General features: G+C 43.9%; 1 protein-coding gene across 1 annotated transcript; it reads right to left on the reverse strand.

Annotated features, from left to right (window-relative positions):
• Positions 1-314: 314 nt before the first annotated feature.
• CLEC3A (C-type lectin domain family 3 member A) lies at positions 315-10,648 on the reverse strand. Its single transcript, XM_027514524.1, has 3 exons — positions 10,449-10,648; positions 4,811-4,894; positions 315-1,966 (listed from the first exon to the last, which is right to left on the reverse strand). Exons 1-3 carry the CDS (start codon positions 10,561-10,563, stop codon positions 1,572-1,574), a joined length of 594 nt encoding a protein of 197 aa, XP_027370325.1. The 5' UTR covers positions 10,564-10,648; the 3' UTR covers positions 315-1,571.
• Between the last annotated feature and the right edge of the window lie 1,378 nt (positions 10,649-12,026).

Raw genomic sequence — 12,026 nt, forward strand, 5'->3', positions numbered from 1 at the left:
TTCCACTAGATGCTTTTAGAAGTGAGGAATCTGGGACCTCAGCCCAGACCTATGGGATCTGCAATTTGATAAGATTCCCACGCGGAGACTGTGGTTGCGTTGGAAGAGGAAATTGATCAGGGTCAGGTACAACTTTTAAAAAGTTCTCTTCCTCCGTCTCCACTTTACTTCTTTATTCTCAAGTAAAACTATCCTTACAGCACATCTAAATCACCAGTTTGATCAAATCTAGTGCATTTATCCCCCAATTTCTTCAAGTCTGATATAAACCAACATAGTTTGAATAACTCCAGACAAGACCCATATAACCCCACATTGATCAGAATTCAGGCTTTATTATTATTGTGCAGTGTGAAGAACTAAAACTTAATTCCAAGCATACATGATTAAGTTTATAAAGAAGGATTTTGTTCCCAAAACATATTCAACATTTAAAGGGAAAAAAAAGGATGTTTATTTGAAGAACAGAATGTACCTAGAATTGTTTGCTTCTAAAAAACCCATTTTCTCCAAGTCTTAACTTCATAATTTCTTATTAAGCAATGGCATTACATTACACAATCTAAACAATTTAGGGGGAGCAGCACTTGGCAGAATAAAAGTATAGATGTACATGTAACTCAAAAAAGGTTTTTTAAATCCACCTTCCAACTTTCAATCTAAATATAGATTTTTCTCCTAATAGACTTAAATATATGATTGTTAAAATATATATCTGTGTAAAATATATTTTAAAAAAGGAAACTAAGATGTATAATATCCGCTGTTGATTTCATAAAACTAAAGCAGGGGAAAAGGAGACTTTAAAAAGTTTCTCTTTTTCTATACAGTCTGCTACTCTGTTCTGCCTTCGGTTTACCTATTCAGGTTGGAAACTGTAATGTCATACTAGGGTGGAAACTGACCAAATATTATGCTGCCTTAACATTTCCTTTCAGATCTTTACTGGGAACTTAAAAAAAAAAAAAAAAACAACCATGTATATATATCACTGGGGGCGGGGGCAGGAGTTGGGTGGGTTTGAAGAAAACAGAGTTAAACCAGAGCTTATCTGAGACTTCTATGTATCCATGTGACAGAGCAGTTACATGTCCCACCAGGGGATGCTGCGACTCAAGGAAAGGGTGACGGCTAATAAGATGCTGTCACTAGGGGGGAGCAGACCGAGCATCAGACTGAAAAGGTTTTGGATTATGTAGCACCTCATCACTCAGATACATACGAAACCTTTAACAGAAGATCTTCCAGGTAGCCTACAGCTTGCTTTTCTGGCCATTGTCTTTTTAATACACACCTGGTCTATACAAGGAAGAGGGACCAGGAATGAGAAAGGTCTAATAGCCCATTTTTGCAGAAGCTGCTTGAGCAGTGTGTACATGACGGAATGATTATTTTCCGATCCCCCAATCCCCGTGGAGGGCAAAAATCACAATACAGTGTGGTAGCAAGCTTGGCTGCCTCTCATTTTCCTAGGGACATCGCCTCCCCTATGACGATTTTGAACCATTCTTGAGAACCATCAGCCTGTAAATCATGACCGGTCTTTCTGGGAAGGTGTACCTGAGAAGGGACTATTGAGGGATGGTGAACTCACATATGTACCTCTTGCTGCTGTGACAGGCCTCGTCACTCCACTTGCCCTGAGCTGACTGGGAGAAGAGGGCACAATTTTCCCGCTTGCCACCGTTAGGCTGTGCCTGGTCCCAGTTGAGGAAGGAGATGGCAAGCCCATTGATGTCGACAAACTTGCCTTCTGCGACCATGTCATTGATGCCCAGCCAAAAGTCATTGACCCCCGGCAGGCTCCTTTTACCATAGTCTCGGAGGGCGTTGATTTCATCCGCGCTTCTGGGGACAACCAGGGTCCCGCCCTTGGAAATACAGTCTTCATTGGCTTCGTGGAAGTGCTTCAAGCCTTCTGCGGCAAGGTAGCACTTCTTGTGAAATTTTGTGCCTCGGAGACAGACTGTAAAGATGTGAGATTTGACATGTTAACATGCTGTGGGAGTATAATAATCTAGAACTGCTGCTGCTGCTAAGTCGCTTCAGTCATGTCCGACTCTGTGGCAGCCCACCAGGCTCCGTCGTCCCCGGGATTCTCCAGGCAAGAATACCGGAATGGGTTGCCATTTCCTTCTCCAGTGCATGAAAGGGAAAAGTGAAAGTGAATACACTCAGTTGTGTCTGACTTTTTGCGTCCCCATGGACTGCAGCCCACCAGGCTCCTCCGTCCATGGGATTTTCCAGGCAAGAGTACTGGAGTGGGGTGCCATTGCCTTCTCCGAATCTAGAACTGGCCCTGGCCAGTAGCAGCAGACAGTGGTGGAAAGGACGATGCATGGAGATAATGGTGAGTCAGCGTGTAATGAAGACCCTGTGCACAGAGGCAGACACTGTGCCCAGCATTTTACATAAATGAACCCATAGCATAATCACAACTGTCCCATGATGTGGGATTCTTATTACACCTGTCCTTACATATCAGGGTAGTGAAGCCTGGGGCTTCCCTGTGGCTCAGTGGTAAAGAATCTGCCGGCCAATGCAGGAGACATGCTTTCGATTCCTGTATCCCGAAGATCCCCTGGAGAAGGAAATAGCTACCCAGTCAAGTATTCTTGCCTGGAGAATCCAATGGATAGAGGAGCCTGGTGGGCTACAGTCCATAGGGTCACAGAGTCAGACACGACTGAAGCAACTGAGCTCACAATATAATGAAGCTTAAAAGAGTTGTTAGCATATAAAAAGGTGACTTACATTGCACGTAAGATTACAGCAGATAACTGAGCCCACAGCAGATAACAATAAGCTAAATATTGTTTATCTTATCCAGGATATAAGCCAAATATAAAGATAGTTTTAAGGCATAGCATTGGAGAATCAGGCTTCAGGGCTGTACTGCCTCAGCTTAGGTGTCCGTTCTGATATTTATTATCTGTGTCAGCCTTAATTTCCCTGTGCCTCAGTTTCCTCATCTGTAAACTGAGAAGAATTATAGCAGCATCTGTCTCATAAATTATTGAAGGATTAATGTGTTCATGATGGATATGAGTTTGAGTAAGCTCTGGGAGATGGTGATGGATAGGGAAACCTGGTGTGCTGCAGTCCACGGGGTCGCAAAGAGTCGGACACGACTGAGTGACTGAACTGTGTTGATGTTTATAAAGTATTATTATAGCCCCCAACTATGGCTGAAGGGTTAACCAAGCTCTTTCCTCTTCTGAAAACTCATTTGACCTTCCTTTAACTTCCTGATTCTGTTCCCCAGGAAACTTGATAAAGGGACCTGCCAGCAGTGTAACTAGGCAATATTGCTTATGGTAAAAATGGCTCAAGACTGGTAGCATACAGCTGGCCTGGGAGCTATCAGTGTGCCGAGCTCAATCGCTCAGGTGTGTCTGACTCTTTGGTCACCCCATGGACTGCAGCCCTCCAGAATCCTTTGTCCATGGCATTTCCTAGGCAAGAAGACTGGAGTGAGTTGCTATTTCCTTCTCCAGGGAATCTTCCTGACCCAGGGACCGAACCCATGTCTTCCATGTCTCCTGCACTGTAGGTGGATTCTTTACCACTGAGCCCCCTGGGGAGCCCTGGGGGCCATAAATAGCTGATGAAAAAGCTGTAACTTTGGTATTCCTTAAAGGCATTAACTCTTGTAATTGGGCAGCTCTCTTCTGGGACCCTCAAAGCTCTGCCTTTGGAGTTGCTATGACAGTATTCCTCCCTGAGGATGTGAACATTGCAAGCCAGGGGTGTTCCAGAGTCTGCCCAGCGTGACTCTCATTTCCTCGCCCTAGGAGCTTCATAGGCTGCTGGGAGCTCTGCTGCTGCTGCTGCTGCTAAGTTGCTTCAGTCGTGTCCTACTCTGTGCGACCCCATAGATGGCAGCCCACCAGGCTCCCCCATCCCTGGAATTCTCCAGGCAAGAACACTGGAGTGGGTTACCATTAGGAACACTCACTGCTGCCCCCTGCTTGCAAGCTCTTCTCCAGAGCATCTGACCCACTCAGTGTGGCCAGAGCTGAGTCCTGTGACCCTGGGTTTAGTTCCACCTCAGCTGAGCTCTCAGTGGGTTATTTTGTTGTCATTGTTTAGTTGCTAAGTCATGTCCGACTCTTGTGGCCCCATGGACTGTAGTCCTCCAGGCTTCTCTGTCCATGGGATCTCCCAGGCAAGAATACTGGAGTAGGTCGCCATTTCCTCCTCCAGGGGGTCTTCCTGACCCAGGGATCAAACTCAGGTCTCCTGCATTGGCAGGCGAATTCTTTACCACTGAGCTGCCTGGGGACCTAAACATCTTAGTAAACAGCTAAGAAATGCTGGTTATTTTGTCTAGTTAATACTTGCTTCAATTGTGTTCCATTGCCTAATAAAGAATTATGAGGGCTTCCCTGGTGGTCCAGTGGTTAAGACTCTGTGCTCCCAAAGCAGGGGGAAAGAGTTCCATCCTAGGTCAGGAAACTAAGATCAGGTATCTCGCATGTCGCACAGCACAGCAAAAAAAAAAAAAAAAAAAGGATGGTCTTCCAAAATGTATTATTGAAATGCAATAATACATTTGATTTGGTTTTTGGTTTGATTTTTATTCCACTCATTGAGAGGCGAAGGAAGTGGAAAATCAAGCTGATTTCCCAAAACATTCATCCTCCCAGCTTTTGAATCCTTTGTCCTGGACTCATCTCTGCCTTGTCAATGTCTCTCTCTCTCTCTTTTTTTAAATGTCACCTAGAATGACATGCACTCTCAATGTGGTTTGAATTGCCGGCTAATCACAATTTCTTTTCCTATCTTGTTGAGATAAGACGAGTCTCACCTGTCTGCAGGGCTTGCATTTCCTTCAGGGCATTGACTTCTCTCCAGAGCTTTTCCACTTGAGTCTTCAGGTCTCCATCCTTCTCTGAGGATTTTTTAGAGTGGGGTGGGATAGGATGAATAAAACAACATATGATTAAAATAAAGTACAAATAAAACAAAATAAGATAAAGTTTAGGGATACAGAACATAAGCCGAGGGTGATTTTGATGAAACTGAGCCCAGAGTACATGAAAAACAATGAATGAACGCAAGTTGTTCAGGAAGATTTGTAAGGGTTTGGTTGGGGTAATAATACTGGGAGTTTCTTCTGTGAGGTGGGGCGCCTGTCTATCTCTCCAGCCCTATCCCGTGTGACTCCCTGCCCATCACTAGACTTTAGACTGGTTGATTTTCGATGCACTCTAGAACATCACAGGACCCTTCGAGTGTGATCTTTCTGCCTGGGACACTCTTGGCCCAGGTCTTGTCCTTTTTCTTTTTCTTAAGACTTCAGTTTTATTTTGTTTTGGCCCCACAGCATGTGGGATCTTAGTTCCCCAACCAAGGATCAAACTCTCACGCTCTGCATTGGAAGCGTGGAATGTTAACCACTGGACTGCCAGGGAACTCCCTTATCCATCGTCTTATCAAGCTTAAACATCTCCTCTTCTGAGAAGACTTTCTGATCATCCTCTCTACATCTCTCTGGCTGGTCTCTTTCCTTGAAACTTTGTTTTTCTTCCACACACTTTCTCCAGTCTATAATCATGTTTCTTTACTTAATTTTATCTCTCTGGTTGTCCATGGTATTCCTGATGTTTCACGTGATGCTTGGCACATAATCAATCTCATAACGTTTATTGAGTGAATAAATGGTGGCATACAAAATACTTTCATGTTATTTTCACTTACTCTTCAAAGATAGTTAGGAATGGAGGAAAATGAGATTCCCACTGAAGAGTGAGAATGAACTCAATAAGCATAATTGGCAAGTAAATGGTAGAACTCATACTCAGACTTAATTGGGTCTCCAGGTCCCCTGGCCTCAATACCCCTACTCAACTGATGCTCCAGGTGTAATGGCTCTTAGCAGGGAGAAGTATGGAAAGGCAGTGATAAACAGCCCTATGAAAATGCTTCTGTATTAAGGACTAGCAATTTATTTAGTCTTGGATGTCCCCATGGCTCTCCTTGGGTATAAATAAGGAATAGGAAATTAGTAACTTTGACGAATCAAAAATCCAGACCTGCTGGGCAGTGTCTTAGAAACTGACAACTTGTGAGCTCTTCAAAAGCAGGAATGATAATAAATAAATCTTAATACACATTTAAGAATATTAAAGCCACCATACACTGTGTGCCAGGAGCTGAATTCTTTCAATGTTACTATGAAATAGACAATATCACTTCAGAAAAAAAGAGAGGCACAGAAAACTGAATGAACCTGTCGAAGACCACCCAGCTGTAAGGTGCAGAGTTGGATTCGAATCTTGCTGTCTTCAAATCTGTTCTCTTTCCACCCCTTCCATCTGTTTCTGCACAGTGACGACCTTTACCTGCTTGGTCCCTACTATGTAGCCTCAAGCAGCTAAGACGCTTAAAGCTTGATATGGCTGTTCCCAGCTGCCTCTTTGCAGGGGTACCACATGGAGAATCTGTGTTCTGTCTTGGGTGTTTTCAGGACAGGCCAGTATCCAAACATGGCTGACTCATTTCCCCCTTAAACATGTGCTTTGCAAGTCAGGTGTTTCCACATTCAGGTTGGGAAATGCCTCCTGGGGTATCCAGGCACGGACATCCATTCTCAAGGCATCCAGTAGCTCAGCTGCTGCTGCTGCTGCTGCTGCTAAGTCGCTTCAGTCGTGTCCGACTCTGTGCGACGCCAGAGACAGCAGCCCACCAGGCTCCCCTGTCCCTGGGATTCTCCAGGCAAGAACGCTGGAGTGGGTTGCCATTTCCTTCTCCAATGCATGAAAGTGAAAAGTGAAAGTGAAGCCGCTCAGTCGTGCCCGACTCTTAGCGACCCCATGGACTGCAGCCTACCAGGCTCCTCTGTCCATGGATTTTCAAGGCAAGAGTACTGGAGTGGGGTGCCCTTGCCTTCTCCGATAGCTCAGCTGAGAAGCACAATAACAAGGGTTTCCTCAACAGGGCCATTCAACCCAGAATAAATATAGGGGTGCATTCACTATGCAAAGCCAGTGGCTGTTGGAGGCCGGACTTGCAAAGACTGCTAAGTTTTCTTCCAGGTTACAAGTTGTGAGCCATACAGATGTCACCCCAGTTCCTCCCAGCTTCCAACTCCACACTATTTAAGTAACTGGCCTCCACAGGGGAGCTGTAAACATTGTAATTAACATGAAGGCACATGAATTAATATTAGGCTCCTGGGAGACCATTATGGAAATTGTTATCCAGGTGGCTTGGAGTCTGCTTCTGTCCTTTGTGAGAAATGTGGTTGTGTTTTGTCAAAATGAATACAGGGAACAACTATATCACTAAATAGAGATTATATTTAAGTCATTACTACAACATAACTTGCATTGCTCAACCTAATTTGTTGAGGCCCGTGAAGTGAATAGCAGGGGAAACTTGTTTTTGGAGCTAAATCGCTCAATTACCATTTTGAGTTTTTTAAAGGCTCCCTTTCATTTTATTATTGTTGTTCTCCAAAAATAGGTACTGGATAAGAATGCAAAAATAATTGCTGGAAAAAATGACCAGTAAATACATGAAAAAATATCTCAACCTCATTAATAAGCAAAGAGATGCAAATTTAAAGTCTTCTGGGGTTTTGTTAGGCTGGCACAGCTTAAACTGACGATAGGTCAGGTTGTCAAGGTGTGTGTGCATGTTAGGCACTCAGTCGTGTCTGACTCTGAGACTCCCTGGGCTGTAGCCCACCAGTTTCCTCTGTCCATGGGATTTTCCAGGCAGGAATACTGAGATGATTTGCCGTTTCCTTCTCCAGGGGTTCCTTCTGACCCAGGGATTGAACCTGGGTCTCCTGTCCTGCATTGCAGGCCGATTCTTTAACTTTTGAGCCACAAGAGAAACTCAGTAGGTGCTCTCGTATACTGAAGTTGAGAACACAAGTTCATGCTACCGTTTTGAAAGACAGATGGTGTAACTAACTTAACATTTTACTTCTAGAGAAGTATCATCACGATATTCTAGCATTGGGATCAATATCTATGTACAAAGCAATTCACTGAGGCATTGGATCAAAAAGAGATAGATTTGATTAACATAGAGCTTCACCAAGAAAGAACAGATTAAATAAGCCATAACCCATCCACACATGGAATGTTAGGCAGCTTTTAAAAGGACTGAGGAATGCCTTATATGTGAGGTTATCCAAGAGTTAACAGATAAAATCAGCTAATTTGTCTGCCAAGTACTTTAGACAGCCAACACTTATTTTGTTAAAAGTAGGGCTTCCCGGGTGTCAGAGTAGTAAAGAATCCACCTGCCAAGTGGGAGACTTGGGTTTGACTCCTGGGTTGAGAAGATCCCCTGAAAAAGGAAATGGCAACCCACTCCAGTATTCTTGCTAGGAAAATCCCATGGACAGAGGAGCCTGGTGGGGCTACAGTCCATGGGGTCACAAAGAGTCAGACATGACTTAGCAACTAAACAACAACAAATCAATTTTTAATTGGGCATTAAAGAAAACTCTGGGAATATTATCTCTTAGCAGTTAATCATGGTTAATTCTATGGAAAGAATTGAGAGAGAAAAAAATGACTTTTGCTTTTGCTTTCATAAGATTTGGTATTATTTCCAGGCAGTTTAAAAGAACTGTTTAACAGGTTTAGGCTAATGGCTTTGCGTATTGTAGAATCTACTTTCTTGGGTCTCACAGCAAAAAATGAGCCAAACTGCTTTGGAAGGATGATGTCTAGGATTGGACCCAGTCGGTTAAAAAGCAAACAAAAGCGTGTGTGTGCACTTGTGTGTGTGTGCCTTGGAGGATAGAACATGATGCCCTGAACTGCAGTTATTTCAGAAACACCCACAGAGAACACACACACACATTCACATATTCACACCCCTCCCCACACCCCTGCTAGGTGATCACCAGCTGACCACACCTTCTTCGTGGCAAAGAGAGGCTGGCGACAAAACATGCCTCATCACCCAGCAGAAATGCCACATCTCTCCCCTTCCTTTCCCTGCCTTCGTCTTCCACAAAATGCTTCATCGCTCATGAGAGATATTTTAATCTCTCTTTAAAGGAGGTAACAGAGAAGTGTAGTATTTCTTTAGGGAAAAAAAATTGCATTTAAGAGGGACAGGCTGGGGTGGGCCATGGGAGGGGAGTTGAGAAGGGAGGGGACGTGTATACCTGGCTGATTCATGGTGATGTGTGGCAGAGGCCAGCACAGTGTTATAAAGAATTATCAAAGAAACAAAAAGGAACCTTACATCAGACCTAAAGCAGGGCCCTTCATAATCTTAACAACGTGACCAGCAAGAGAAGCTCCCTTCTCACCAGCCAGCCATTCGTGTTGTGTTAAATCCAGACTTCAACTTTGCTGGTATTACTGTTTGTGTGTTGTTCTTGATGAAGTGAAATTGATGAGGAAATAGTGCCAGTATTCACCTTGAAATCTCCTGTATGAAAAGAACTCAGAATGAGATGCACATCACACCACGCCTTCCTCGATGATTTAGTTTTGACTTAGGTTCAGTGCGTTGCGTGTACATTGCCATTATCTTTGTTCCTTGCAAGACTTTTTAGCTCTCTTAAACCAATTCAGGGCTTCCCTGGCGGCTCAGTGGTAAAGAATCTGCCTGCAAAGCAGGAGACCCTGGTTCGATCCCTGAGACAGGAAGATCTCCTGGAGAAGGGAATGGCAAGCCACTCCAGTACTCTTGCGTGGAGAATCCCAAGGACAGAGGAACCTGGTGGGCTACAGTCCATGGGGTCATAAAGCGTTGGACACAACTGAGCGACTGACACTTTGACTGTTTCAATCCAATTCAAGCCACCCCAAACTGGAATTGCTTGGAGATTGTTTTGCATTAACATATGTTCAAATGCTGTATGACTTGTGTGTTGAAATATTTTTAAGTGAAAGACTTAAAACTTCTCTATGACATGAAGAAGCTTAAACATATAATATAGACTGTCCTTATATTCCCAGGGATATGAAAATATATCTATTGATGAAACGAAAGTCACATTACCAATAGCTCTATCCTCTACTACACATTGAATAAGGTTATAGTTATCTTACAGATGAATTTGAACAGCTGTACAATATCTATGAGTGAAACAGTATACTCTGTTAATCGATTTGTTCTACTTGATCCCTCATTCTAAATAGCAGACGTTGTATCCAGGTTGTCACACTCTAATGAACATTTTCTTGCCTAAGCTCACCTGATGGAGGATATACAATACAGAAAGTCTTTTTGCAAGAGCCTTTTTTATTGTACGAAACCAGAATCCTACCATATGATTCCTTAAATGTCAAACAGTCCCAGAGAATTAAGAGGTCACTCTGTCCCCTGAAAATGCCAGATCCGCATGAAGCCATGGTAACCGCCAGCAGAGATGGTCTCCGGGGGGAGTCTGGAAATGAACGTCGTCCACCTCCTCCCCACCCTGAGCAAGCCTAGAGTTCTGCTGGATGGAGGCACCCCGTTACCTTTCACTCGGCGTTTGCTGTGCTTCCTGGCTTTGAACTTGGATGCGTGGCAGCTGGTCTGATCCAGGAGCAAGGTGATAACCAGGATGTAAATTACAAGTCCGTTCTTTGCCATGGCTGTGGGGCGAGTCTGACAGCCACTGTGCCAGTGCCTCTGGAGGACTAAGGGCAGAGTAGACGTCACAGCCACATCTTGCCCTGAGATGCCTGGGGCCAGCTTTATAAAAGCGCGCTGAGCAGCTTGGCTGGGATCCTGCTGACGGAAAGTTTGAGTGCCTCTGCTGGCTGCCGCATAAGGTGGCCCCTGTTCTCACGTCTCGTTTAGGCATTAAAAAAAAAATTTCCTGCGAAGAAAAATTTTCCTACTTGACTTGCCTTTTCAGAGCATATCAGAGTTTATAAAGGGACTAAAAGTTTTGTCTTTCTTTTCTTTCTTTTTTTTTCAATCTGAAGTCCGGGAAGCTTTGGGTCTCTCTGTGAAGACTGATGAAGTCTTTGGTCTGGAGCTCTGCAGTTCACTTAATATTCTGAGAAGTGCGTTCAGTGACATACACAGATCTAGGAAAGTAACTGTGTGGGAGTATGTGCATGTTATGCCAGAGCACCACCTGTGTATCTGCACACACTCGTGTGTCTACACAGCTCATATGGAGCTTGGGAAGAGTTTATTCACACGGAGTAATGGGGATGGTCAGAGGGCCTTCTGTTAGGATTTTGTGGGTTTAGCAAGAGTTAAATTCTTGGGGAAACACACCTTAGAAAGAAAAGAAAGACAGTGAATTTTTTCCATAAAAATTAATGTAAAATGTCAACCATCACTATCTCGCAGGTCTCCACCAACTAACACTTTATTCCTTTGAAATTATCTCAAACACTTAAAAAACACTTTCAAAGGAAATACAGAAATAACAGAGAAATACAGTGAAAGACTTGCTGTAATTATTCTTACCTGGGCAAGAAATGGGCTTTAGGAAAAGTACTGAGAACCAGGGACTTCCCAGGTGGTAAAGAATCCGCCTGCCAAGCAGTAGACTTGGATTCAAGCCCTGGGTTGGGAAGATCCCCTGGAGGAGGAAATGGCAACCCACTCCAGTATTCTTGCCTGGGAAATCCCATGGACAGAGGAGACTGGTGGGCTACAATCCATGAGGTCACAGAGAGTCAGACATGATTTAGTGACTAAACGACAGTAGCAACAACTGAGAACCAGGTAGACTCTTATGACAAAATAAGGAACTTCCAGGAGTGTGTCCAAGGTAGACCCTGGGGAAAGACCTCCGTCCTGACTAACTGACATCACTATCTGGATGACCAGGTGCGGATGGAGGGCAGGGTTTGTAGATTTTGGAAGGTCCCAAGGACCAAACTCATTGTATTTCTTTCTTTTGGAGACAATACAGGAAGAATCAAGGGGTGATTAATTTCTTCTGAATCTTAGTGAGGAAAACCAGTCTAATCCATCTTGATTTCCCTCCTGCTAAAGCCACCTTGTAGACTACCTACAATATTGATGTTGAAATAAGACTGGTGACGTAGGAAAGTCTAACATAATGTAATATATGAAATAAAAAATAATGT

This window comes from Bos indicus x Bos taurus, chromosome 18 (genome assembly GCF_003369695.1).
Source record: "Bos indicus x Bos taurus breed Angus x Brahman F1 hybrid chromosome 18, Bos_hybrid_MaternalHap_v2.0, whole genome shotgun sequence".
NCBI lineage: Eukaryota > Metazoa > Chordata > Mammalia > Artiodactyla > Bovidae > Bos > Bos indicus x Bos taurus.